At 53.2% G+C, this 27120-nt stretch overlaps 1 protein-coding gene and 2 long non-coding RNA genes across 6 annotated transcripts in view; 1 reads left to right on the top strand and 2 right to left on the bottom strand.

The window, feature by feature from the left end:
* Positions 1-245: 245 nt before the first annotated feature.
* ENDOV (endonuclease V) lies at positions 246-15687 on the bottom strand. 3 transcript variants are annotated; one of them, XM_028836897.2, is made up of 10 exons: positions 15605-15687; positions 15028-15199; positions 9102-9236; positions 8819-8858; positions 7277-7389; positions 5500-5568; positions 4979-5107; positions 1897-1961; positions 782-843; positions 246-572 (listed from the first exon to the last, which is right to left on the bottom strand). In XM_028836897.2, the coding sequence occupies exons 1-10, from the start codon at positions 15658-15660 to the stop codon at positions 496-498; spliced, it is 918 nt and encodes a 305-aa protein (XP_028692730.2). In that variant the 5' UTR covers positions 15661-15687; the 3' UTR covers positions 246-495. The 3 variants fall into 3 exon arrangements, with proteins under 3 accessions (XP_028692730.2, XP_014976005.3, XP_077829297.1); XM_015120519.3 differs by having other exon boundaries at positions 554-843; XM_077973171.1 differs by lacking the exon at positions 9102-9236 and having other exon boundaries at positions 554-843.
* Positions 12006-14360, bottom strand: LOC144336047 (uncharacterized). Its single transcript, XR_013407447.1, has 2 exons — positions 14189-14360; positions 12006-13968 (listed from the first exon to the last, which is right to left on the bottom strand). It is a non-coding gene; the product is annotated as an uncharacterized LOC144336047 (long non-coding RNA).
* A 171-nt stretch (positions 15688-15858) lies between the features above and the next one.
* Positions 15859-27120, top strand: part of LOC114673203 (uncharacterized) — a 46858-nt gene continuing 35596 nt past the window's right edge. For both annotated transcript variants that reach the window (XR_013407442.1, XR_003723906.2), the window contains exon 1: positions 15859-15924. This is a non-coding gene — a long non-coding RNA (uncharacterized LOC114673203). The remainder of the gene's footprint in view (positions 15925-27120) is intronic.

Raw genomic sequence — 27120 nt, 5'->3', positions numbered from 1 at the left:
AGACGAGGCTCTCTGCTCCCTCTTCCCGGGGCAGGCTGGAGGATGGCCAGGACTGGGGTCAGGGGGCATGGCAGGCAGTGGGTGGGTGCTAAAGCCCAGCTACCCCAGCTAGGACCCCTCCCATGCCAGGGCAGAGATGGTTCAGTATGGCTGGGGCTGGGGACCTGCCTTAAAAATGAACCCTGATTCTGCGAGTAAACCTTACAGTAAAGAGATCAACAGAAATAAATAATCAAACAAACAAATAAGTAAAATAAAAAAATGAACCCTGAAAAGAAAAAAAAGAGCAAGCAAGTCCTATCTATCGAAAGGGGCGGGCAAAGCAGAGGCTGCAGGGCTCGTGCAGGCTGTAGTCTGACTCCCCTTTGTGGGCTCCAGGAAAGCGTCTCGTGCACTCTCAGGGTCTGGTACTTGCCCCCGTAGAGATCTGTCCTCTGAGCACCGTGACCACAGCTGAGCAGCCGATGACGGGGTGAAGAGGGGCTGTGGTCACCTCTACCCCACCTGGCACTGGGCTGTGCTGCGGCGTCCCCCAGGGGCGGTGCGGTCAGCCTGTCTCTGGGGACTGGGTACTCTACCTGCAGCTGAGGTGAGGTTCCCCTAAGTCCCTAGACCACCCCCAGGGGTGGTCAGTGTCCTGAGGCCAGAACGAGGTGGCCAGTGGCCTTCGTGTCTTCATGGCGCCCAGTTCCACCCTACTGCCAGTCCTTGCCCTCCTGCTCCTGGGAGCTTGGCCTTGGGGCTGTCCTGGGGCCTGGGCTGTGGTCCTGTGGGGGCCGGCCCTCCCCTGAGGACTCTCCAGAGTCTCCTCTGGGGCATGCCACTGGCCTCTGCGTCGGGCTCCTGGTGATGACATTGAGAAAGGGACAGCATCAGACGCTAGCGCCCACCTGACACCCCCTCACACCGCAGATGGGGTCTGGAAACTGTGGCTGGCCTGGACACTCAGGGCCTGCTACAGCCCAGCGCATTGGGCCGGGTAGGGCATGCTGCTCAGACAGAGCTTGCATTCAAGCTGGCCGGTCCCCAACTCTGGGAGAGCTTGGGGGTCCCTGCCACCTGCTCCTTCAGTTCTCAAAGCAGCCTAGGGAGGCCTGGGAACAGTCCCTGGCTTCGAGGGAAAATGAGCACAGAGGAACCGCAGCCCTTCAGTAACTAATCGTGGGTGAGGGCATGGTGAATCCCAGGCCTGGGGCCTCCTGCGATCTTTGCCCAGGGAGTGGGGGTGTCCTCTCAGCCTGGAGGCTCAGATGCAGGGCCTGGAATCCAAACTGCCCACTCCAAGAGGAGAACAAGTGGCCAGACTGAATTCGGCTTTACTCCTTATCAGCGCTCAGCATCCCAGCTTCCTCATCTGTAAAGTGGGGTCACAGTACCTGTCTCACAACAAGGTTGCTAGCAGGATCAAATCATCTGCAATAGTTTTAAGACAAACCCTTGCACTGTTAGCTGTGACTGTGCCAGGCACACTGTCACTCTAACAAGAACCAGCGGGACAAGAATATCTCGACAATGAGGAAGCTGAGGCTTGAGGAGTGCAAACACCACAGCTGGCTATGCAGGGCTGGGTCATGTCTGACTCCGAGGCCACACCTTTTCTGCAGCACCCATATCCTGGTACCTCACAGGCTAAGTGGACTGAGGAAGGCTGAGGATAGTCCCAGGACTTTGGGTGGAAGCAGTGGTGTTTCTGGAGAGTTCCCATGAGAATAGGAGTCCACCCCACTCCACTCTCCTCCCTGTTTGAAGACCTCTCCTGTGGCCCCTGCATGCCCTGGCCCCGCACTGTCCGTTCTGAGCCACAGTATTGCAACAGACAGAGGCTGAGCCACCAGACACAGCCTATGCAGGTGTCTGAAATGCCCCTTTAGTGCCCCAGCCTCCTCTGGTGCTCACCTCGGTGTGGGTGGCCTGGGGAGTCCCAGCGACTTGCGGATGTGCTCTCGGGAGCAGATGTCAGCCTGGAGGAGACAGACGTGCTGCTAGGTGCTGAGCTGGCCTGTGGACCAGTTTCCCACCAGGAGCTGCTGGTGGCAATGCCTCCATCCCCCATAGAAGCCCATTCAGGACACACAGGTCACAGCCAGCTTTTCAGGCTCAGGAGCAGCGGCCCTGTTGGCGAGTGTGTGACAGGCATGCCTGGAACTTTGGGGTCAAAGCCCTGCAATGGCAGCTCTCACACCGAGCTGGGCAGTCCCTGACGGGCCTGAGTAGCTGGTGAGTGGACAGGCTGAGCAAGCGGGTCCTGGGTCTCCTCCCCACCAGTGGCAGTTGGAGCTGCTCAGCCTTCACTGGTTTCCAGCCTGTGCTTCCCTGTAGGCTGTGTGCAAGCTGAGGCTTCCCTGCTAACACTTGCTTCTCTGGGGACTCCGAGCCCAGCTGGTCTGTCCCCTCCCTGACGAGATCAGCAGTAACCCCTGTCGTACCTCCAGAATCACCAGGACAAAAGAGGGCGGTGGGCCACAGGCTGGGATGACGGCAGACCCCAGCAGGGTCTCACAGCAAGGTTGCTAGCAGGATCTAGCAACCTGAACAGGGCTCAGGTCTGAGTGGGAACTCCTGAGGGCATGGGGGGTCTGGCCCTGGGAAGTCCCCCTGATCCCAGCTCAGATGGGCTTAGATTAGCTTCAGGGCTGCACGACTCATGGACAGCAAGGGCTAATCCCCCAGCCTGCTCCTGCTTCTATTCATGAGGGAAGAGGGGCAGTGGTAGGCGGGGCCAGCACCTCTCACCTTGCCCTGGAGTGGCCCAGCCTGGCCTGGCAGGAGAGCCTGGACCTGGCAACCAGGAGCACAGCAGCGCCTGTGACCACGGGGCCACCAAGACGGCTCGGGGAGGAGCCAGGGAGAGAGCAGACCAACACTAACCCTGTCTGTGCTCTCCCAGAACCTTCTGGAACAGAGTCAGGAGGGGAGCCTGTTGAGAGGCGAGTGACCTCAGGAAGGAAACGGACCCAGAGACAGAGCCAGCCCTGCAGGACTCGACCGTCGGCTCACGCCCAGCAGTGAGAAGCTGCGGGCTCCTGGTGTGGAACAGCTGCATATCCCATCTGGCTGCAGCTTTCCTTCCTCTGGAGGGGCCCAGGATTTGGCAGGCTCTTCGCCAGTGCTAGGCACAGATCCTTGTTCTGTTTCTAGATGCTCAAGGTACTCACAGGCCAGGTGTCCCCTCCCTTGCAAGGACGGGCCACTGTCCTACTCTGGGGCGTGCTGAGGTGGAAAAAGGTCTAGGAGCTCCAGGAACTGTGTTGTCTGTAGCAGCACGACCTAAAGTTCCTGGGGCTGAAGGCCTGGGAGACAGTTTATTGGGTTCTCTCTTGGAAGACCACACGGCTGAGCTGGAATGGAGGAAGAAAGGCCTCTTTCCTGCGGGCTGGGGACACAGCTCACGGGCTTGAGAGTCCACACACCTGTGCCCTGAGCAAAGCCCTGCAAGGCTGCGGAGTCCGCTCAGATGCCACCACTAGGCACAGCTCCCCAGGGCGAGGGCCACTGTGGTATGCGGGCTGCTGCTGCCCCCTGGAGGCCACACTGCGCGCCAGCAGCCGGAAGGCACCGGCCCCATGGTGGTGGCCTGGGGGTTTTCCACTGGTGCTGCTGCTGCCCCAGCACAGGCTGCGGGACAAGCAGTGGGGGTAAGACGGGGAAGCGGCAGACACCAGGGAGGCTCCAGAGCTGGGCTGCTGGAAGCAGCGCGGCTTGTGCAGACCCGCGTCCCTACCTCCACCCCATAGCCTCCACAGCACGCACAGCGGCCACCTAAAAAGGCCAACCTGCGGGCATCCCGCTGCCAACTCAGCCATCCAAGTCCCTGTGGGTGACGTCTGACACCCTGGAGCACCCCAAGATGCTCATGGGCTCCCACCCACTCTGTACTTCACTGCCCTGGCTCCAGCCACACCTTCCTGCTGTTTCTTTTTGTTTTTTTGGAAAGTTTTTTTGAGATAAGGTCTTGCTCTGTCACCCAGGCTGGAGTGCAGTGGCCCAATCACGGCACACTGCAGCCTCGACCTCCTGGGCTCAGGTGATCCCTCCCGCCTCAGCCTCCTGAGTAGCAGAGACCACAGGCGCGTACCACCACACTTGGGTAATTTGTTTCTACATTTTTTTTGTAGAGATGGGGTCTCACTATGTGGCCTAGGGTGCCCTCAAACTCCTGGGCTCAAGTGATCCTCCCACCTCTGTCTCCCAAAGTGTTGGGGTTACAGGCGTGAGCCACCCTCCAGGCCCCCCGTTTCTTGAGCACATCAAACTCCTTCCTGCCCAGGGCGGCCCTTCCCCTAGCGGGTCTCTTCTAAGACTGACTTTTCTTGTACCCTCACTCTGTGGGCTTCTCTGGGACAGGATCCACCCATGTCTTGTGGTCCCCTGGTCCTATCGAAGCTGGCTGTGGGCATCTCGTGCCAGCTGTCTCTCCCCTGGCCCGCAGGCTGAGTCCTTTCTCAGCTGAGCTGACCGTTTCAGCAGAGTTCTCACCCTTCCCGGGGGACCGAACAGCAGTTCTGGTGCTGGGTTCTGGTGCGGGCATACCCGAAGGCCCCAGACCAGCATCTCTGGGGCCCGCACAGCTTTCCTGCAGAAGCCTCCCGGCTCAAGTTCAGCTGCTCCCTCTGGGACCTGAGGGGCTGGCTGGGAATTGGCAGCTCACCACCGGAGCTAACATCACTGATTCTCCAGGCTGGCCTATATCTGGGTGCAGGAGGCTCAGAGAGGCTGGGAGGCTGAGCGCATGGGGCACAGGGCCTGGGGATGAACTCTTGGGAGCCCTGCACCCTCTGGTCTACGGTTCTGACTGCAGGGCCCGGCACAGGCCAACCAAGCTCTCCAGCAAGGTGTCTGTGACCTGTCCTTGGCCCAGGAACCCCTGTCCTCACGTCACTGCACTCTGACCCCAGCTGAGCTGCTGGCGAGCCCTGAACAGCAGGTGGTAGGAAGCAAAGGCGCCTGTGCTGCCTCCCCGCATCCCCGGCCCACCCACCTGGCGCACGGGCTCTGGGATCCGGAACCTGCAGCAGCAGCAAGTCAGGCGCACAGCTGCCTCCAGGCTCATCTTGTGGCCCACGGAGATGTAGAGGGGCCTGGTGCTGCGGTCGTGGCTCCTCAGGGCCTGTGACAAGGAAGGTGAGGGCTGTCCTGTGGGCTGGGCCACTGGGACCAAGGTCAGGACAGCCTCAGCGGCTGGAGCTCTGACAAAATGTCCTGGGGGCAGGAGGGAAGGTGAAGGGGGCAGTGCTCTCAGGGGCCAGGGCCTGCCCATCCTCAGGGCACCTTCCTACTGCTTGTCCCTGGGGCAGGGTGGGCTCCCTCAGCACAGCTGGAGGAAATAAACACAGATATCACACCCCGGGCTCAGTCAGAGGCAGGAGGATGGACGGACGGGCAGGTGGGGGGTTGATGTGGGTAAGTGTGAGGGCACGCGTGTCTGCATGCACCTGTGTCTGCCTGCAAACGATCCCCTACCCCGGGGCTTTGGAGGGGCTCAGGGTCCTGGCCACTCACCATTCCCAGGACAGTCCCAGAGTCTCCCAGCAGAGGGAACGAGTCTCCTCGAGTCTGCAGGAGTCGGATCTGGAAAACGGGAGAAAAAAAAAATGGGGAAAAAATCCTCTTTTCTTGATGAAGGGCTGAAGGCAAGTCTCTTTATTTTATTTTTTGAGATGGAGTCTCGCACTGTTGCCAGGCTGGAGTACAGTGGCGCGATCCTCGCTCACTGCAAGCTCCGCCTCCCGGGTTCAAGCAATTCTCCTGCCTCAGCCTCCCGAGTAGCTGGGACTGGGACTACAGGCGCCCATCACCACGCCTGGCTAATTTTTTGTATTTTTAGTAGAGACGGGGTTCCGCCGTGTTAGACAGGATGGTCTCGATCTCCTGATCTCGTGATCCACCCACCTCGGCCTCCCAAAGTGCTGGGATTACAGGCGTGAGCCACCGTGACAGGCCCAAGTCTCTTTATTTTAAAAACCCAGTCACTGGGCCAGGACAGGGAAGGGGACTGATTTTGGAGGTGAGCTGCGGCCCAGGCAAAGCAGCACCACCTGAGATGCCACTGAGCGTGCAGGCGGTGACGTGGTCTCGCCCGAGCTGAGAGTGCTGCCCAAAAGACCCTGTCCAAACCTGATGACGCGGCTTAGAACAAGGGCAGCAATCTGCCCAGGGCCGCTGTGCCAGGCTGGCAGCCACACAGGTGCCGCCACTGCCCAGTGACCAGTGCTGAGCCCGCTTCCTTCCTGTGGCTTGTCTCCTGCTTTGGGCACATCTGACTCAGCTCAACAGGCTGGTATTTCTGGAGGCAGTGGACTGGATCATTGAGTGGGTCTAAGGTCCCCATCAACTCAACAGATTTTTATTAAGCAACTGCTCCATGCAGGCGCCTGAGAGCTGAGAGGAATGAGAGATGCAGTCTCTGTTCAGAATCTGCCATCCAGTCAAACAGCTGAGGGTGTCACCAGCTCCCTCCACTGCGAGTGTCTCACTCCCAGTGCCAACATGGGGTCCCAGAGGAGAGTGTCTCACTCCCAGTGCCAACATGGGGTCCCAGAGGAGAGTGTCTCACTCCCAGTGCCAACATGGGGTCCCAGAGGAGAGTGTCTCACTCCCAGTGCCAACATGGGGTCCCAGAGGAGGACGGTGCAGGGGAAGGTGGGGTAGGAAGAGTGTGGGTGGCAGCTCCAGGCAGGCCTTGGTGGGAGGGGGGCCTGGAGGCTGGTGTACCTGAGCACGCAGGGGAGGAGACGGGGTCTGGGGCGAGGTGGGGTGGGAAAAGCACCAAGTGCACCCGGGACAGCCTGGAAGCCCATCCTGTCCCCAGTAACTGGGGGACTCAGCCCTACTTGGTGTGCCACGGTGGCTCAGAGGCGAGGGGACCAGAGAGGCAGGCACACCCAAGAGGCAGAAGAGGAGCTGAGCGCGCCCTCGGCTGAGACAGGCACGGCAGCGCCCGGAGGACAGAGCGCGCCCTCGGCTGAGACAGGCACGGCAGCGCCCGGAGGACAGAGCGCGCCCTCGGCTGAGACAGGCACGGCAGCGCCCGGAGGACAGAGAGCGCCCTCGGCTGAGACAGGCACGGCAGCGCCCGGAGGACAGAGCGCGCCCTCGGCTGAGACAGGCACGGCAGCGCCCGGAGGAAAGCAGGTCTTCCTTATTCCAGGCCACAAGCCAGGGACGAGGAGGGCAGCGTCCGCAGGCAAGGGCTGGTCCAGAAGCGTCCTCGTGCCCAGGGCCACGGCAGCCCCGCCACTGAGCTGCCCGGCATGGCCTGCAGCAGGCTTCTCCTCACCTTATCCTTGTGCAGGGCGTTGTTCTCCAGCCCATCCACCTGCAGAAGTTTCTTGGCCACCCCAACGCAAGGCAGGTCTGTAAGGACGCCAAGGTGGCAGGCCACCCCAAAACCTGCCAGGGAGAAAGGAGGGTGGGGCTGGGGAGGTGGGGCTGGGGCCTGGCACAGGGATTCAGGACAAGCCAGAGTCTCACCAAAAGCTTCCCTAAGTGAGCAGAGGTCTGTGGACGGGCAGAGGGCTGGGGAAACCAGACCTAAGTCCCAAGCTGACCTGGGCCAAGGCCCCCTGTGCCCGATTTCCTGGGTGCCAGGCCAGGGAGGAAGCCTCCTTCCCTCTGTCACGGTCAGTGCCAGGGCCAGCACCTCACTGGCATGCTGGGATACTGCAGCCCAGCTCTCCAGTCATTTCCTGAACCTCCCGGCCTCCTCTTCCCTCGACGGTGGCCTGCCAGTGCTGGCACGAGCTCTCCGGTCATTTCCTGTGCCTCCCGGCCTCCTCTTCCCTCGACGGTGGCCTGCCAGCGCTGGCATGAGCTCTCCGGTCATTTCCTGTGCCTCCCGGCCTCCTCTTCCCTCGACGGTGGCTTGCCAGCGCTGGCACTAGCATGTGGGTCGGCACATGACCACCCTTTGGCTCTGCACCCATGTGCGAGGGCAGCAGCCCGGGCCCAATTACACTTGCTGGCCAGGAAGCTCCAACGTCACCCCTCCTGGGCCCTCTCTGGGTGCTGCTGTGCTGCCTTCAGCTCTGTATGTGGGGGTAAAAGAGCCCATCTCCCTTGGCTGGGCGCGGTGACTCACGCCTGTAGTCCCAGCACTTTGGGAGGCTGAGGCAGGCGGATCACGAGGTCAGGAGATCGAGACCATCCTGGCTAACACGTGAAACCCCGTCTCTCCTAAAAACACACAAAAAATTAGCCGGGCATGGTGGCGGCGCCTGTAGTCCCAGTTACTGAGACGCTGAGGCAGGAGAACAGCATGAACCTGGGAGGTGGAGCTTGCAGTGAGCCGAGATCACTGCAAGTGCCACCACGCTCCAGCCTGGGTGACAGAGCGAGACTCTGTCTCAAAAAGAAAAAAAAGGGCCCATCTCCCTAGGCCAAGGTTTCCGGCATCAGTGGGGGCCTGGGTGCACCTGTCTAGTTGTGGATAAGGGCCTGACGGGCCATGCAGTGTGGGTGGCTGGCAGGGAGCGTGGCTGGCAGGGAAGGCCACTCTGAGCCCGGGCCCTGGGACATCTTTTGGTGATCAGGTCAGAACTGGATAGTGGCACCTGGAGATGAGCCAGTGCAGGGCACTGTAGGGAAGGCAGGAGCGCGCAGGAAAGAGGGGAGGGGTGAAGCAAAGACAGTCCTTTTCTGGCAGGGTTGGAGGAGGGGGGCAGAGCACACTGTGAGTCCCTGTTGCGCCCAGAAAGGAGCCGCTGGAGGGGCTGGCGGCAAAGGCCGAGGGGCCGGCGTTTTGTGTCGGGGGTGACAGAGGCGCCCTCTCCCCCATCTCTTCCCCACAGTGCCTTCCCGGGACCTCCGAGAGCAGGATTACCTCGGTGGTGGAGCACCCCGTTTCCATCCACAAGAAGGACCTATGGAGCCATGGGGAGAGACACAGTCAGCTGAGCTGGCCCTCGGCACTCAGGACAGGGCCATCCCTGGGGCAAGAAGGGGGCACTGTCTCTGGGGTCCAGCTTTTTAGAAACCCTCATTCCTCTCTTCCAGGAAGCTCACGAGTCTCTCCCGGCCACTTCGGTGGTGGCGACCTGCAACCGCCTTCCCTCCCCCGGGGGGAAGGAGGGATCTTTCTCTTGTCCTAGGGATGAGACACCTGCCTGGGGCATGAGGCCCGGCTCCTTCTCCCGCAGCTGCTGCACCAGCTCCAGCAAGAAGGGCACCTCTCGGAAGGCCAGGAAGCCCGACACGTAGGGGGCTGTGAGGCTGACCATGCGGCTCTCCTCGTACACCACCTGCCACCAGGCACGCAGCTCAGTGGGCAGCACAGCCCTCGGCCACCTGCCCTGCCGCCACTCCCTCCATGCTGCACCCCCGCCACCCCGCTCTTCATCCTTCCCTCTCCCTTACCTCACCCTCATGGCTCCCCTTCCCTGCCTCACCTACGAGACGATGGGTTTGGCATAAGGAACTAGATGATGTACCCTGCAAATTGGTGGTGGGCAGTACCCCCCGTGACCTGGTCCATATGAGAACCCCCCACCCCAGACCTGGTCAACTGGAGGAGCCCCTCCCACCCCCGGGACCTGGTCCGTATGAGGAGCCCCAACTCCCAGACCTGGTGTGTTACAGTAGGAGCCCTGGGACATGGTCTGTAGGAGGATTCCCTGGTCCGTATGAGCAGCCCCCCGGGACCTGGTCCATAGGAGGAGCCCCCTGGAACCTGGTCCATACGAGAAATCCCGTCCCAAGACCTGGTCCATAGGAGGAGCCCCTCCACCCCCGGACCTGGTCTGTAGGAGGATTCCCTGGGATCTGGCCCATACGAGGAGCCTCTGGGACCCGGTCTGTAGCAGGATTCCCTGGGATCTGGTCCTTAGGAGCCCCCCGGGACCTAGTCTCCATCAGAAGCAAGGCTAAGGTTGCTGGCTGCATCACCTCTGCCTGCCCCTTGCTTTCCTGGTGTCTCCTCCTTTGTGTATTGAAGTGGACGCCCCGCCCCACCCCTCCATGGGTTGTTGGAGGCTTAAAGAAGACACAGTGTTGGCCAAGACTGGTGGCTCACACCTGTAATCCCAGCAATTTGGGAGGCCGAGGCAGATGGATCACCTGAGGTTGGGAGTTCGAGACCCGCCTGACCAACATGGAGAAACCCCATGTCTACTAAAAATACAAAATTAGTCCGGTGTGGTGGCACATGCCTGTAATCCCAGCTACTTGGGAGGCTGAGGCAGGAGAATCGCTTGAACCCAGGAGGCAGAGGCTGTAGTTTAGAGCACAACATGGCAGGCCTGAGTCTCCTAACCTTGTGTTTTCCTTAGTCACACTAGCCTTAATGTGGGGACGCGTTTCCCACTATATCACATTCTCCAGACCTGTCTACCTTCCTGCAATTTTGTTCCTGAATCCCCCACATCTCTTGGTGACAGCTTTCAAATCACAACTTCCACTCCTCACTTGTGGCTGGATCAATAATTAAACACATCAAAGAAAACGGAGTGCTCTGTATTAGCACCGAGGGCTGGGGCTCGTTCTCTCGACATCTTTATCAACGACTCAATGGGTAACTGATCAAATCTGCCCATGACCCAAAGTGGGGAGGGTCCATTCTGATAACAGAATCTAGCTGGATCACTGACATCCCCACAGAGCAAAGTCACTTTGCACAGTGACACGTGGAATTAAAGTGTGGCCTGAGTTCCCACAGCAGGCGGGGGCTGCTTACATCTCAATCTCTCTCATAATGCTATAATTCAGGTGACGTTATGGGGTGACTATGATTTGTAATCAGTACGCTAATGACACTGCGGCTGTGGAGGAGAACGTCATTCTCAGGACAGGCCTGCTGATGTCTTCTGAGCTGAGCTGTCACAATCGCGGGGATGTATGGTACACACACACACAGCATGCACACGTGCGAGAGAGACTATTCCAGAGCAGCAACAGCTGCACGTAAGTAGAAGGAATACAGTTGTCCGATGCATCCTTTTTCAGTTTTTGGGGATGTATGTATATTTTCAAGTTAAAAATCTGGGAAAAGAAAAATCACTGTATGATTAGTGTGGGGGGCAGGTCTGGATGACCAGCAATCTCAACATAAGCCAGTGACCTGGTGCCCCTCAAAAGTTACCAGTGTTTCCAGCTGCACCGATGGAAATGGCGTGGGTGAGTGGAAGGTCTAGGGACTTGGGTAGACCACATCCGAGTTCCTGCATTTGATTCTGAGTGCCAGATGGAAAGATGGACCCTGTGAACAGAGGGCATGACCAGAGGGCCACTGGCCAGTGAAGAAGCTGGACGTCATCACAGCCTCTTGGGACCATGTGGTCAAGGAGCACGCAGCTGTTTCCAGCAGCGGAAGGGCTGACAAGCAGAAGGCAGGGAAGATCCGCTCTGTTTTGCTACCTGAAGGCAGAACTGATCGATGGGAATCACAGACAAGCAGGGGTGAGCTCCCTGCAGAGCCCGTGGAGCCGCACACACTAGCCATCACTCAGCGTCTGGCATGGAACAGGCTCCGCCGGGAGGCCTGTGGAGCAGCACACACCAGCCATGGCTCAGAGTCTGGCACAGAACGGGCTCCACCATCGTTTGTCAGGGATGCTAAGGACAGTGTTCTTCATGGTGGGAAAAGCAGGCAAGTGGTTCTCCAACCCAGCTCTGCTTCAGAATCACAGGAAAGCTTATTTTAAAAAGCAGATTCCCAGGCCATACTCTGGGACAGAGTTTTTCCCCCAGTAAGTGGGGTAGGGCTCTGGAATCTGTTTTTTGTTTTTTTTTTAGACAAAGTCTTCCTCTGTCACTCTGGCCGGAGTGCAGGGGCGCAATCTCGGCTCACTGCAAGCTCCGCCTCCCGGGTTCAAGCCATTCTCCTGCCTCAGCCTCCCGAGTGGCTGGGACTACAGGGGCCCGCCACCACGCCTGGCTAATTTGTTTGTATTTTTAGTAGAGGCGGGGTTTCGCCATGTTAACCAGGATGGTCTCGATCTCCTGACCTTGTGATCCGCCTGCCTCAGTCTCCCAAAGTGCTGGGATTACAGGCCTGAGTGACCGTACTCGGCCTGTTTTTTTTTTTTTTTTTTCTAACAGCTTTACTGAGATACAATTGACATACCATAAAGTTAACTTGTTTAAAACATACAATGCAATGGTTTTGGTATTTACAGAGTTGTGCAATATCACTATAATCTAACTTTAGAACATCTTCCTTAACCTCTAAATAAACCTCACACCCATCAGCAGTCACTTCCCATCTATCCTACCCCAAGTTCAAGGCCCAGGGATCCACTTTCTGTCTTTGTGGATGTGCCTATGGAATCTGTTTCTCAACCCACTTCCGGGTGATTCTGCTTCTGCAGGTCCACGGTCGGGCATTCAGGAACCAGTGGACCAGACTGTTCCAAGATCCCTTCCTAGTCTAAGCTTTCATAGCCGGAACAATGAATACCGACGAAGTAGCAGGTGCTTTGCTTGGTGCTGGGGTTATAAAAGAAGTATGGTACAGCCCTATCCTTGAGAACCTACAGTCACTGGGAAAAACGGAATCATAAATGACTAACTTGAATACAATGTGAGAAGTGCTACGACAGCATGGGCATTAAAAAGAGGCTCAGGATGCAGATAAAAGGGTGATTAATTCACAGCCAGGGAAAGTTGGAGGGGGAAGGGAATGCTGTGTTAATTGCTTTCCATGCATTTCATGTACGGCTCATCACAATTCTGTGGGCTGGATATTAATACCACTATCATCCTTAAGTCAGAAAAAAGGAGACAGAGGCCTAGAGGGCAAAGTGGGGAGTGGCAGAGCTGGGTGTGAGCATGAGCAGTCAGGACCCTAAGACTGTGCCCCCACTCCCCATGCTAGCCTACGAAATGGCCAGGGGTCCCCTTACGGTAGGGATTGCTGAACATCCCAATCTTAGCACACAGGAGGCACTCAGTACAGTTTTGGACTGAAAAGGGCCTCCCAAGTAAAGCACAAAGCCATGGAAGCAGGAAGACGTTTGTCATCTTCGGGAGCCGCAGAGGAGCAAGGCGGGTGGCGCCAAGAGGCTTCGGAGCTGTTGACTCTTATGTGAATCATGAGCCCACTGTCCATTCACACACATATCTATTGAAGGAAGAGTCCAGCATCTTCTGCACGCTACCCACGGTGGGCAAAGCAACATGGTTTCTACCATCACGGAGTTTGTATTCCAGTAGGGAAGACAGGGCAGTTCCATTCCAGCAAGACAAGAGGAAGCAGAGGGTTGCTATGGTCTAAGTGTTGGTGTCCTCCCCAAATTCATATGTTGAAATTATAACCCACAGGTTACGGTATTACGAGGTGTGGCCTCTAGGGAGGTGAGTGGATCACCATGTGAGAACGTGGTTAAGAAGCTGGCCCTGTGCAACCTGGAAGAGCGCTGGCACCACAATCCGATTGCACTGGCACCCTGATCTCCAGCCTCCAGCCTCCAGCACTGTGGGAAATAAATTCCTGCGGTGGGTAAGCCACCTAGTCTAAGGTATTCTATTACAGTAGCCCAGACAGACTAAGACATGGTGCTGGGGGACAACTCCTGGTCTTGTGGGATGAGAGGGAGCTTAGTGGAGGAAGTCATGTCTAAACTGAGCCCAAAGAGATGAGTAGGAGTTAGCCAGATGGAAACCCTTCCAGGAGAGGAAACATTACTGCAGAGGTCAGGCCGCCAAACCCAGCGTGGCACACGTGTGAAGGATTCAAAGTGGGCTGTAGGGGGTGCGAAGAACTGAGAATGGTGGTGAGGGCTGAGCCTCCAGCGTCACATTAAATCACGCAGGTGACAGGTCATAACGGGCCTTGAAGTCATAGTCAATGAGAGTGAACTTCATTCACCATGAGGTCATGAGAATGGCACTTTGATGTTCTAAGAGGACTTGTGGGCTGGGTGTGGTGGTTCACACCTGTAATCTCAGCACTTGGGGAGGCGAAGGTGGGAGAATCCCTTGAGCCCAGGAGCTGAAGACCACCCTGGACAACATAGTGAGACCCTGTCTCTACAAAAACTGAAAAAATAAGCTGAGTGTGTTGGCTCACACCTGTGGTCCTAGCTACTCAGGCTCAGGTGGGAGGATCACGTGAGTCCAGGAGGCTGAGATTAGATCTTGGCAGTGAACCAAGATTATGCCACTGCACTTCAGCCTGGGACACAGAGAAGGGGAAGGGAAGGGAAAAGGAAAGGGAAAGGGAGGGGAGGACAGGACTTGTTGCTTTTGAGGAAAATACCTGTTTTTTGGGAAAATCGGTCTGCTGGCAGTATGGAAAATAAACCACTGAGGAGGAACACTTGAGCCAGGGCACCCATGAAAATGCTGCTCAGGAACCCACGGGAGTGACGGTGGCACAGCCAGGGAAGAAGCAGAGGAGAAACAGACAAGGGGATAGATTCCAGCGCCATCTAAGAGGCAGGAAAAAAGGGAGCTAGTGTGCAACTGGACGTGAGAGGAAGGGAGGGGCCCAGCAGGACACAGATTTCCAGCTTGGGCAACTGAGGGTGTGGTGTCCAGGTCACTGAGATGAGGAACCCAAGATAACAATCAGACTTGGAGATAAAGCTCATGAGCTGATTCTTAACAGTCACAGAATTCCTTTAATTTTTGCCTTTTTTTCCCTTCCCAAACTCCCCAGACTATTTTTTTTTTTTAAATTGAGATGGAGTTTCGCTCTTGCTGCCCAGGCTGGAGTGCAAAGGCATGATCTCGGGTCACCGCAACCTTCGCCTCCCCGGTTCAAGCGATTTTCGCGCCTCAGCCTCCCGAGTAGCTGGGATTACAGGCATGCGCCATCACGCCCGGCTAATTTTGTATTTTTAGTAGAGATGCGGTTTCTCCATGTTGGTCAGGCTGGTCTCGAACTCCCGACCTCAGGTGATTCGCCCATCTCGGCCTCCCAAAGTGCTGGGATTACAGGTGTCAGCCACCGAGCCCGGCCAACTCACCAGACTATTAATGACATCCTACAAAACGAGAAGCCGGGTTCTAGGCTTGCACTGCTCCCTGCCCCGGAGATCCCACGCCCGAGCCCATTGAGGGGCCCGCCTCGAGCTCGGCGTCCTCCCAGGTTACCTCGAGCTCAGGGTAGCTGAGCACCACCAGGGAGGCACAAGCGCGGACACTGTCCCCTTTCACGAAGGACACGTCAACGCCCCCGACCCTCCGCAGACCCGAGAAGGCGGGGTCTCGCTGCCACGCCTCGGTGTCCCTGTCTACGACGCGGGCCTTCAGCCGAGCTTGCTCCCTAGGAGGACAGAAGCAAAAGCGTCAAACTTGGTCGGGGCCACACCCCCGACTCTGCCTCCTCCACCCGTGCGGCTGCAGCGGCCAGAGCGTCTCTGCCGGGTCTTCTCCCGCTTCAGGGGAAAGCAAGGGACACACCGGCAAAGCCACAGTCCCTAGGAGCCCAGGCGGCGGAGACCCGGCAAAGCGCAGGCCAGGCAAACGGACCGGAAAAGAGAACCGCGCCCACCCCGCGGACTACAACTGCTGAGGCCCCGCCCCTGCCGCGCCGGAAGCTGGGCCGTGCTTGGGGGGCTCGGGCGGCGGCCGCCCTGACTCCACAGCCTGAAGACTACGAGCTCGGAGGGACCGCGAACGGCCACGCGGCCTCGGCCCTCGCCTCCTGCGCGTCGCCCGACAGCATTACCGTTTCCACAGTGACAGCGTTTCCTCCGGCGGCCATTCCGCCGCCTCCTGGGCCATGGTTTCGTCCCGAGCACCCTTCTGCACGTCACTTCCGGAGGCGAGTAGCGCAAGCGCCATCCGCCCTCGTTGCCATGGAGACGCTTGCGCTTTCCCGGGTCGCATTTCCCGCCCGGGTCCTCAGACGCTCCTGGCCGCTGGGTGAGCTCCTGCGTGACGCACACGCACGCTCACGGCTTCACGTTGCCCCGCGGCGCCGCGCGCGATATCGACTCGGACCCCGAGAGGCCGTCCGCCCCGTTTTCAGCGGATAGCTGGGGCCAGGTAAGTGACCGCGCGAGGACCCGGGATCCCGGTGACGCCCGTCCCGCCTCTGCTGTCCCCGCCGCGAGCGCTGCGCTCTGCAGGGCACCTCTGCGCTTGGAAAAGGGTGGTCCTGCACTGCGGGTCCCACTCCTCGGCCCGGTCAGCGTCCGCCTTTGCCGAACCCCGAAAGGTTTCACCAGGTCCAGGACGGCCCGGCGGTTGCCTCAGGAGCACTTACTGGGCGCCTGTCGTTGACGCCCCCCACCTCGATGGCAGCTCAGGGGTATTCGCAAGCTTTTGAGGGCAGGTGTCGTGTCTTTAAATTCCTCACAGCCTAGCGGGCTGAACTCACGGGAGGGCTGCAAACTTGTGCTGGGTTTCATCTGGGTTGGACCTTGCTGGGCAGAAAACTTCCCCTACCAGACAAAGTACGGGCGACCTTGGAGATCTTGATTCTTACCTCGTGCTCCTCAATTGAACTAGCGTGGGTTCAGTGCTCTCGCTGTGCCAGGTGTTGTGCGAAGTACTGTGAGGGAGAATATTTATTTGTGGGGAGCCGGCTTTAAACCGGTGGTTGGGAAAGGCCCGAGAGGCGATACTGGAGACACCTGAAGAAGGGTGAGTGAAAGAGCGTGGCGGGTGAATGGAACAGCTTTTGCATGAAGGTCCAGGGGTGGGAACGAGGTTGGTGTATTTGAAGCACGGAAAGGCAGCCAGTGAAACTGAAGTGTAGCAATTTAACCCGTGGTTTTGTATTCTACTGGGAGGATTCAGAAGGGTGCGTGTGTATGTGTGTGTGTATATATAAACGTCAAGGATGTTAGGTTTTGAAGGGAACGTGAAAGTTGAAGGATGACGCACGGAGAGTGGAGAGTGCAGGCGGCTCTGCAGCAACACAGGTACATTGCAGACACCTGTGGGGGGCCGGCTTCACGCCAGAGCCCGCCAGCGATTACAGGCTGGGGTAGTCATAGGCCTGCGGGAGGGGTCTACAGTATGGCTTGCTGCCCGGGAAGATGTTGATAACGTGTTCCCAGGATGAGGTGGTTCCGGCGGAATGTGGTGTTTCTGGCACTTTGTCCCAGCAGAATATGTTAAGAGCCAGGCTGTTTGTCATGGCTCCAACCCCCGTGGAATGTTTCACTTTGACCAAGGTCTGCAAAATGGAAGGGGGCTTAGAAAATGGCGCAGTTTGGACTAACAAAGGGGAAAATATAGACGACGAAATTAGACTCTAAATAGAGTTTGAGGCTCAGGAAAGGCTTTACACAGCTTTAGGAACTGACAAGGCTTTGAAAGCAGGGTCAGTTTTCAACGAATGAGCGTCGCCCACTGCACCCCGCGCACCCTGGTCTGCTGCTGCGACATCTTTCCCACCAGAACACTGACAGATATTTCACAGATAAGGAAACTGAAGCTTAGAGAGCTGGAGCCGCTTGCCCACGGCCGTAGAGCTGGCAAATGGGAGAGCCGGGACCCACATTCAGACCCGTCTGAGCTGGGCTGTGTGTCGGCTTTGTTGGGTTCCAGAGTGGTCAGGGGGAAGGAGCCCTTGGATTTGGTAATTAGGGGTCACTCATGGACCCGTGGCGATGGGGCAAAGATCGTGGGTTCTGAGGAGGTGGCTGTCTCCTGGGTTGAGGTTCTCTTGCACTTCAGGGCACAGGTAGTAGTGGTCATGAAGGAATACTGGGGAAGGTAGTGTAGCAGGACGAGCCGCAGACAAAACTCCTCAGACACTGAGTTAAGGAAGGGCTTTATTCAGCCGGAAGCTTTGGCAAGACTCACGTCTCCAACAGCTGAGCTCCCTGAGTGAGCAATTCCTGTCCCTTTTAAGGGCTCACAACTCTGAGGAGGTCCATGTGAGAGGGTCGTGAGCGATTGAGCAAGCACGGGGTACGTAACTGGGGGCTGCATGCACCGGTAATCAGATCAGAACAGGACAGGGATTTTCACAGTGCTTTTCTATACAATGTCTGTAATCCATAGATAACGTAACCAGTTAGGTCAGGGGTCGATCTTTAACTACCAGGCCCAGGGCGCGGTGCTGGGCTGTCTGCCTGTGGATTTCATTTCTGCCTTTTAGTTTTTACTTCTTTCTTTGGAGGCAGAAATTGGGCATAAGACAATGTGAGGGGTGGTCTCCTCCCTTATTCCCCCACTTTGAGAGTCTCACTCATTTTATTAGTGGGAGTTCTCACCTTCATTTTCACTGCCTATGTCTTTCTGCATGACAGATCGATAGTGATTCATGTAGCACACTTGCGCTGAAGCATTCTGGTGAACTAGAGTAGCGATGAAACCTTTTACCATTTGAATGAGTACAGGTAGTAAATAAGGGATTAGTAAGCAGGTTCCTATACTACTATAATTTTTATTACATGAGTTTTAAATCCTCTTAGCGCTGGGAACCATTTTTAAACATGGCCTCAGTGTCAAATCCGTGCCACACTTGTACAGGCACATGCGCCAGTTTCGTCATGTCTTTAACTGTCTTTGACTACTTGCGCCGATCATGTATGTGCAGGCAGCAGTTAGTAAGGTTAAATTTTCCACAGACTTCTCCTTCAGCTGCTAGCAAGTAGTCGAGAGCCAATCTGTTTTGATAGATAGCATTTCTCATCTGAGTTTCTTGCCAGGCCAGAATAGTCAAGGCTCTGCTGGTTTTATTAGTGATGATTTCTAAGACAGCTTGTTAACCGTATGATTCAGTTGAGCACGTAAATGGGGGTCCGGTATCCTCATGAGCTGTCTTGTGCCTAAGTAGCAGGCCTGTAATATTGTATGATTTTCTCAAGGGGCCGTTTATTACTATTTTTTATATTTTTTAATAGCTATGCTTCTCTTTTCGCGGGAGGCATAGACAGAGAAGCTCAGGAGTTCGCCTGTCCTCATGGGCAGTAGGAAGAAAGATGGTTTAATAGTGCCAATACCATAACTACCTGCCCACTGGTCAAGTAATTTGGTGTAAGCTCTATGCCCACATATCTAGTATAATCCAGTGGGGGCTGTCCAGTCCCGGTGGGACTCCGGGTGGGTCCACACGGTTTGCAACTTTGGGCATTTACTAAATGGATTTTTCTTAGTATGGTGCGAACTCCACTAGGTGGCTGTTTTTGTAGTACTATTACACAGTTTTTGCCCAAGGCAACTGTGTCTTCCCACAAGAAGGGTGGAGTCCTTTCCTACTCTTGCCATACAGTGTTGTCTAATGATTGAGGCTTTTAGGACCTAGAAGTTATCAGGGTGATTTTTTTAAGCTGGGAATTCATTAGGAACTGCGTCTGTAGGTACTAATTCTCAGGCTTCCCATGGCCATTGATCTCCTATTACAGTTCTTCCACATACATAACATGAATTGACATTGAGAGACTGGGCTATATGCTCGGCTAATTGCAAAAGCAAATTTCTGTTTTTCCTAGAATTTCCGGTACTGGTACATTCAATTCATCGTAGAAGATTTGAAATAGTGGCTCAGGAGAGCGTTTATAAACTTCTCAAACCACGATATTTACTTGAAGATCCAGTCCAGCCCCATCAATTTTTAGGGTTACACGTTCCTCTTTTTTCTAGTGAGGATTAAGGGGGTTGGTTATTACTAGTTCTAAGGGGTTACACTGACCACTGGTATGGCTACTTTTCGCTTTCTGAAGGTGGACAGGATTTTTTAAATTTTTTATCCAAGTAGCCTAAATGACACAAGACCAGTATCCACATTTATTTTTATACAGTCCTAATTTATCATAAATGTACTTATTTTCTGCCATATAGCCTCTTTTGTAATTAAGAGAACCACATGCTATTTTTAACTTACTACTATTAATGACAGCACAGGCGTCAAATTTCAAGGTGACTTGTTTGGGCACCTCTTTTTTTGTTTGTTTGTTTTGGCTAACACTTTACTTGTATCATTTATGAGCCCCCACCAGTCTTCAGTTCTTAATCTTATTTTAAAAACTGTGGTCATGGGAGGCTCAGATGAGTCATAACACACATCAGGTTGGTCATTTCCTGGGCTACATATTATACAAATAAGTTCTTTTTAGAGTTCCAGTACACTTATAATAACCGTAAAATAATAGGACCTTAGCAACCTTTTGTCCTACCTCAGTGACTTCCATAGCAACCTTTTGTCCTACCTCAGTGACTTCCATAGCAACCTTTTGTCCTACCTCAGTGACTTCCATAGCAACCTTTTGTCCTACCTCAGTGACTTGATGTATACACTGGGAACAGCCTTCAGTCTGAGGAAGGTCAGTTGAAGTCCTTGTTGTACAAGTCCAAATTTTAAGGAAATGAGTCCCACGATTAGTTTCCTCATGCTTCGGCCTTGCGTGGACCAGTCAGCTTCTGGGCGTGACTGGAGCAGGGCTTGTCGTCTTCTTCAGAGTCACTTTGCAGGGGTTGGCAAAGCTGCTCCCGTCCACGTACCACTCACAGTCTACTGATACTCAAGGATGGTCTCGGAGGTTGGGCCTGCTAGAATAAACTGAGTCCAACACCTCTACACAGTTACGTTCAACTGGGCTCTCTGATACTGGGAGCAAGGTGGTGGGGTTTAGGGTGTTGCAAACTTCAGTAGTTATGCGGGGATTTTCACACAGCAAACTTTTGTACTTGGTTAATCTAGCGTTTGTTAACCAATGATGTCCTTTGGTAGTCATTAAAGTTACCACAGCATGGGGGGGCCTTTGTATTCAGGTTTTGCCCAAGGGTTAGTTTATCTGCTTCTTGTGCTAACAGGGCTGTTGCTGCCAGGGCCCTTAGACATGGGGGACCAGCCTTCGGAAACCCCGTCTAGTTGTTTGAGAGATAGGCCACTGGCCTTGGCCAGGGCCCCACAGTCTGGGTTAAAACTCCAACTGCCTTTTTTTTTTTTTCTTTTTGACACAGAGTGTGAAAAGTTTTGTGAGGTGAGGTAGCCCCAGGGCTGGGGCCGACCTGAGTTTTTCTTTTAACTCATGAAAAGCTCGTTGCTGTTGGTTGTAATAGATGTAGTTTATCCAATCTACATTTTTGTTGTCACCTACTAAAATATTGACTTATATCCTGTAGCTATTTGATTTCAAGTTTAAATTAATCTGGTATTCCTTGTGGGGCTCCAATTGCATCTAAATAGATGTGAGAGTCTAAAGACCCATAAGGGGCTTCTCTCGCTTTACAATGTCTTATTTTTTCTCCCTCTGGTTGATGAAATGCCAGGGTGAAAGGGATCGCGAAATGGACTAAAGCACAAGTGCCACTCCAGTTATTCAGCAGAGTGCCCAGTAAAGGTCCACCACAACGCCACCACACATCCGCTCGGGAATGAACAAGGGCTGACTGATTGATAAGCTCTTGAAAATTCTTAAGCTCATCCCATCTCTTCAGGTCTCCAAGGAACGCTAAGTTTCCTCCCTGTCGTGAGAGACACAAAGTGAACTTAGTGTTGGGAGATGGAAGCTGGATGGCCTTCAGGGGCTGACCCGCAGGGTGCCGGACTTTGGGGTATAGCAGAGAGAGCTTGGCATGACTTATCACTCCAGACTGTAGAATCCTGGAAAAGAACTATCATGCAGCCTACACCTGGTCAACTGGAGGACCACCTTAGTGGAAGGGGGACAGTCTGGGCCTCTGGCCTGCCACGTGCACAAACATAACAATTGTTTTTGTTTAATGTACAGATGGAATATTTGATCCATTTTAACCAGGATCTTTAAATGATCCATTTAAAGAGCAAGGGGCAGTCCATCCTTGCTCTTTAGTGGTCCACAGAATGTTGGACCAACTATGGCATGAAAGCTCTACATTGGGGAACCAGACTCCTGGCTGACACTGGAGTCTTTATCGAAATTTCTCTGGATTAAATGGTCTTAATTTACTAATGCCCAGTCTGAGGACAGTCAAGAGGGACAGAAGTACTTTTCTGATGTAGAGAGCTGTCTTTGACTTGGCAAGTCCCCACAGCATTAAATGCAATAGTTTGAGGCAAAATTGACTTGGTTATGTTAATAGCTAGATGGTCAGCAATAGAGTGCAGAAAGAAGAAGAGTAATAGAATAGATGAAAAGAGTTAGATTTTTCTTAGCTTTAGTTCGGTAGGGTTTTCCCCTGAGACTATGGCCCACGACTCTGGAGGGGGTGCTTTCTTGACTCAGGTGTGATGAGTCCATCCTTTTTTGGCTGTACAAACAGCAGTCTAGGTGGTTAGCAGCACAAGGTAGGGTCCTTCCTAGGCTGGCTTGAGTTTCCTTTCTTTTCACCCTTTGATGAGAACACGATCTTCAGGCTGGTGCTGGTTTACCGGAAATTCTAGGGGTAGTACCTGTGCTAAAAGACTTTTAGTTTTGAGGGAAAGCAAAGTGGAAGATAAACCAAGTATATAGTTTCTAAGAAATTGACCTTTTGTTTTAAATGTGGGGACATCAACAGTGGACTTTATAGTCTTTGGTGCCTTCTTACTGAGAAATTACCACCTAATTTTATTAGTTTTTGGACCAAAGAAGCCGAACACCTTTTTATATTTGACAATGCTTTCTGTATGATTTTTATACCAGATGAGCTAAATTTTACCTTTATATTAGTGTGCTATTAATGTTAAACTTAGTTTTAATAAAACCTTGTAGACATTCATGCAATTTTTAATGTTTGACTGTAAGGTAAGATTTTTTACTCTTTAACCTTTTCTAATTTTTGCTAAAGAGCAGGTTGGTGCTTTGAGAAAAATCTGTTATGCTTTTATTTCGATGTCCAGTTTACAGAAAAACTGGATGATACCTCTTTAGCCATTGTTTACACACAGAATTTTCTTTCCAATTAACATTTTAAAACTTGATTAAACCTTTAAAACAAAACATACATATTTTTAATCTTCTAATGTAGGTAAAAATTTATGTTCTTATGCCTCCTCATAATCCTTTTACCAAAGACATATTTTACTTTCCTTATACACCTTGCACATAAACTTTTTTTTTTTTTAGTAGTTTTACATTCAGGCGGCCTAGTTACTTTTAAATTATACAACATTTCTTGCATAAATTCTTTTCTATAACTTTTTTCTTTCACGACTTTCGCAGACAATTCTTCAACATGCCTTAACTTTTTGACTTATTAGAAACGTTTCTTTTTTTTATTTTTTTAATTTTTTTTTTTTTTTTTTTTTTTTTTGAGACGGAGTCTCGCTCTGTCACCCAGGCTGGAGTGCAGTGGCCAGATCTCAGCTCACTGCAAGCTCCGCCTCCCGGGTTCCCGCCATTCTCCTGCCTCAGCCTCCTGAGTAGCTGGGACCACAGGCGCCGCCACCTCGCCCGGCTAATTTTTTGTGTTTTTAGTAGAGACGGGGTTTCGCCGTGTTAGCCAGGATGGTCTCGATCTCCTGACCTCGTGATCCGCCCGTCTCGGCCTCCCAAAGTGCTGGGATTACAGGCTTGAGCCACCGCGCCCGGCCTTATTTTTTTAATTTTGAGACGGAGTCTCACTCTGTCGCCCAGGCTGGAGTGCAGTGGCGCAAACTCAGCTCATTGCAAGCTCCGCCCCCTGGGTTCACGCCATTCTCCTGCCTCAGCCTCCTGAGTAGCTGGGACTACAGGCGTCCACCCCCACACCTGGCTAATTTTTTGTATTTTTAGTAGAGACAGGGTTTCACCATGTTAGCCAGGATGGTCTTGATCTCCTGACCTCGTGATCTGCCTGCCTCGGCCTCCCAAAGTGCTGGGATTACAGGCATGAGCCACTGTGACTGGCCTAGAAACATTTCTTTAAACAACAAGTTAATGTCTCACGTGTCCATGTGAAGAGACCACCAAACAGGCTTTGTGTGAGCAACAAGGCTGTTTATTTCACCTGGGTGCAGGCGGGCTGAGTCCAAAAAGAGAGTCAGCAAAGGATGGTGGGATTATCATTAGTTCTTGTAGGTTTTGGGACAGTCGGTGGAGTTAGGAGCAATGTTTTTGTGGGCAGGGGGTGGATCTCACAAAATACATTCTCAAGGGTGGGGAGAATTACAAAGAACCTTCTTAAGGGTGAGGGAGATTACAAAGTACATTGATCAGTTAAGGTGGGGCAGAAACAAATCACAATGATGAAATGTCATCAGTTAAGGCTATTTTCACTTCTTTTGTGGATCTTCAGTTGCTTTAGGCCATCTGGATGGATAGTGCAGGTCACTGGGGATATGATGGCTTAGCTTGGGCTCAGAGGCCTGACATTCTGTCTTCTTATATTAATAAGAAAAATAAAATAGTGGTAGAGTGTTGGGGTGGCAAAATTTTTTGGGGGTGGTATGGAGAGATAATGGGTAATGTTTCTTAGGGCTGCTTCAGGCGGTATTAGGGGCAGAGTGGGAACCTACAGTGGGAGCGATTCAACTGAAGAAAGATTTTGGGGTAAGGAGTGATATTGTGGGGTTGTTAGAAGGAGCATTTGTTGTATAGAATTATTGGTGATGGCCTGGATGTGGTTTTGTATGAATTGAGAAACTAAATGAAAGACACAAGGTCCGAATAAAAGAAGGAGAAAAATAGGTATTCAAGGACTAAGAATTGGGAGTACCCAGGACGTCCAATTAGAGAGTGTCCTAGGGGATTCAACGTTATTGTTTGCTTGGTTGGCGAGTTTTTGGGCTCTATCCTTGAGTTTTTTTATGTTGTCATATACCAGGCCAGGTTGATTTAGGTAAAAACAACATTCTTCATTTAAAAATAGACAAAGTCCTCCTTTTTCAGCAGTGAGTAAATCGAGGCCTTGGTGGTTCTGGAGGACAACTGCAGCTAAAGAGTCCACCTGGGCTTGGAGAACAGACAAAGTTTATGATACATCTGTAATGCTAGCAGAGAAGTCATTCGAGAGGCTGCGGAATGTTGTGGCAGTGATTGAGATGCCTGCTGTTCCAGTTCCAAGTGCCATAGTGGAGGCAGGAAGTCCTAGACCCACAAGTAAAGGGATTAATGGGACGACTCTTTTTTGTCATGTTGATGTCATGAGGGGGACAGGCAGTTGTTCGTTCCCATCTGCAAACTGGGTTGGGGGGTTAAGGAAGTCTACAGTACATGTGCCCGGCCAGTTGGCAGGCAGGCAGGCACATGTAGGTGGAAGAGCCACATAAAAAGAAGGGACCTTGTGCCAGGCAAAACTGGAAATGTAATGTGAAAAGGTGAGAGAGGGTACTGAAAGAGGATTCCTGCACCCCAAATCCTAGAGCTCCAGCAAGGGCAGCAGCCATTAGAGGTTGTAATGGGGATTGATGGTGCAACTGCATAGAGGGAGGGTTTCGGTTCTCATGGTGTACAAGAAAGCGCAGAGTATCTACGAGTAACCTTTCACTACTATGCATGGGGCTGGGTATCAGCCAGCAAGAGGAGGGGCCAGGAGGAGATTCAGATGAGCAGGGGGAGGGTAGCCAAGGATGGAGTGAGATGCAGGGTAGGTCTCTTCCTAGACAATAGTGACTGCCAGTGTTTTTGAGTTTGTCAGTAATGACAGAGGGCTTATCAGTCATGTGAAGCTGGAATGCTCCCATGTGTTTGGTAATGTGTGTGGCTGGGTTCTGGAGATAAAGAGTAAAGGAACATTTGGACAGTGGAAGGTTGCCTAAAGGGATTCCAGCAGGCTGTTGTCGGGAGATACATAAAGGAGCGGCAACAGGGATAGTTGTGTGGTTGGGGTCCAAATATGGAGGGGGGTGGAATTGACATAAGGAGAAAGGTGCTATAGGTAGGTGCGGAGAAGGATGGCAGCTTGTTGGTGTGAAATGTCTGGGGAGTTCTCACCAGATCTGTCTAGAAAGTAAAGAAGTTCCTCAGGCGGGTAAAGATGAGGGCTGTTGAAGGAGATTCGGAGGTGCAGGGAGACGGGAGAGGTAGCCCAGTCGGCCTGTAGAGTGGGGATGACTGTAAAAGCAGGAGGAAAGGGAAATGCATAGCCAACAATTCTTTGCTAGAGAAGGGTTGGAGGCAGTGAGGAGAGAGTGGGCAAGATTGATAGGATGCTGGAGGTAATGAGGTAGAGGGTGGCATAAGAATGGGAATGAGGGCCGGGCGCGGTGGCTCAAGCCTGTAATCCCAGCACTTTGGGAGGCCGAGACAGGTGGATCACGAGGTCAGGAGATCGAGACCATCCTGGCTAACACAGTGAAACCCCGTCTCTACTAAAAAAATACAAAAAAAACTAGCCGGGCAAGGTGACGGGCGCCTGTAGTCCTAGTTACTCGGGAGGCTGAGGCAGGAGAATGGCGTAAACCTGGGAGGCGGAGCTTGCAGTGAGCTGAGATCCGGCCACTGCGCTCCAGCCTGGGCAACAGAGCGAGACCCCTCAAAAAAAAAAAAAAAAAAGAATGGGAATGAGAATAAGAGTGAGTATAAAAGTAAGAATGGGACTTCATCAGGGTGAAAGTTTTGGAGCGTACTTTGTCACTGAAGATCTTCTATTCACTTAAAGAGAGACTTAAGGGTGGCAGTTTGAGGTAAAACCAGGCGCCACTGAATACAAGAGCCTGAGAAACTGCTTGGCTGATTTGACTAATAAAGGCCTGTCCGTTATCGGATTGTATAGAGGTGGGAAGGCCAAATTGAGGAATTATATCTGACAGAAGAGAAGAAATGACCGCGGTGGCCTTCTTAGACCCTGTGGGAAAGGCCTCTACCCATCCAGTGAAAGTGTCTACCCAGACCAAGAGGTATTTTAGTTTCCTGACTCGGGGCATGTGAGTATAGTCAATTTGCCAGTCCTAGGCAGGGACAAATCCCCAAGCTTGATGTATGGGGAAGGGAGGGGGCCTGAACAATCCCTGAGGAGTAGTAGAATAGCAGATGGAACACTGAGAAGTGATTTCCTTGAGGACAGATTTCCACGGTGGAAAGGAAATGAGAGCTTCTAAGAGGTGGGCTAGTGGCTTGTAACCTACATGGAAGAGGTTATGAAATGACGACAGAATAGAATGGGCCTGTGAGACTGGAAGGAGATATTTTCTTTGGTCCAAGAAACATTTGCCTTGTGTGGGAAGAGATAGGTGGAAGTTTCAGCGGGGGAGTAGGTGGGAGTGGTCAGATGAGGAGAAAAAGTGCCATGAGAGATAGAAGGTGGAATGCCAGCTGCTTTTTTAGCTATCTTATCAGCATAAGCATTGTCCTGAGCAATGGGATCTGGAGCCTTTTGATGACCTTTGCAGTGAATGACTCCAGCTTTCTTTGGAAGTAAAGCGGCCTTGAGAAGAGTTTTCATTAAAGAGGCATTAATGAT

The sequence above is a fragment of the Macaca mulatta genome, chromosome 16 (genome assembly GCF_049350105.2).
Source record: "Macaca mulatta isolate MMU2019108-1 chromosome 16, T2T-MMU8v2.0, whole genome shotgun sequence".
NCBI classification, from domain to species: domain Eukaryota; kingdom Metazoa; phylum Chordata; class Mammalia; order Primates; family Cercopithecidae; genus Macaca; species Macaca mulatta.
Note: the sequence above shows the minus strand (reverse complement) of the source record. Positions and strands in the feature narration are given on the sequence as shown.

Excerpts from the sequence above, each read along its gene's own strand:
- ENDOV (XM_015120519.3), bottom strand. The coding sequence starts at position 15,660 with ATGGCCCAGGAGGCGGCGGAATGGCCGCCGGAGGAAACGCTGTCACTG. Across the intron at positions 7,390-8,818 it reads CGGGGTGCTCCACCACCGAG|GTTTTGGGGTGGCCTGCCAC; the intron begins GTAATCCTGCTC and ends TCTCCCTGGCAG. Across the intron at positions 1,962-4,978 it reads TCCCAGAGCCCGTGCGCCAG|GCTGACATCTGCTCCCGAGA; the intron begins GTGGGTGGGCCG and ends TGTCTCCTCCAG.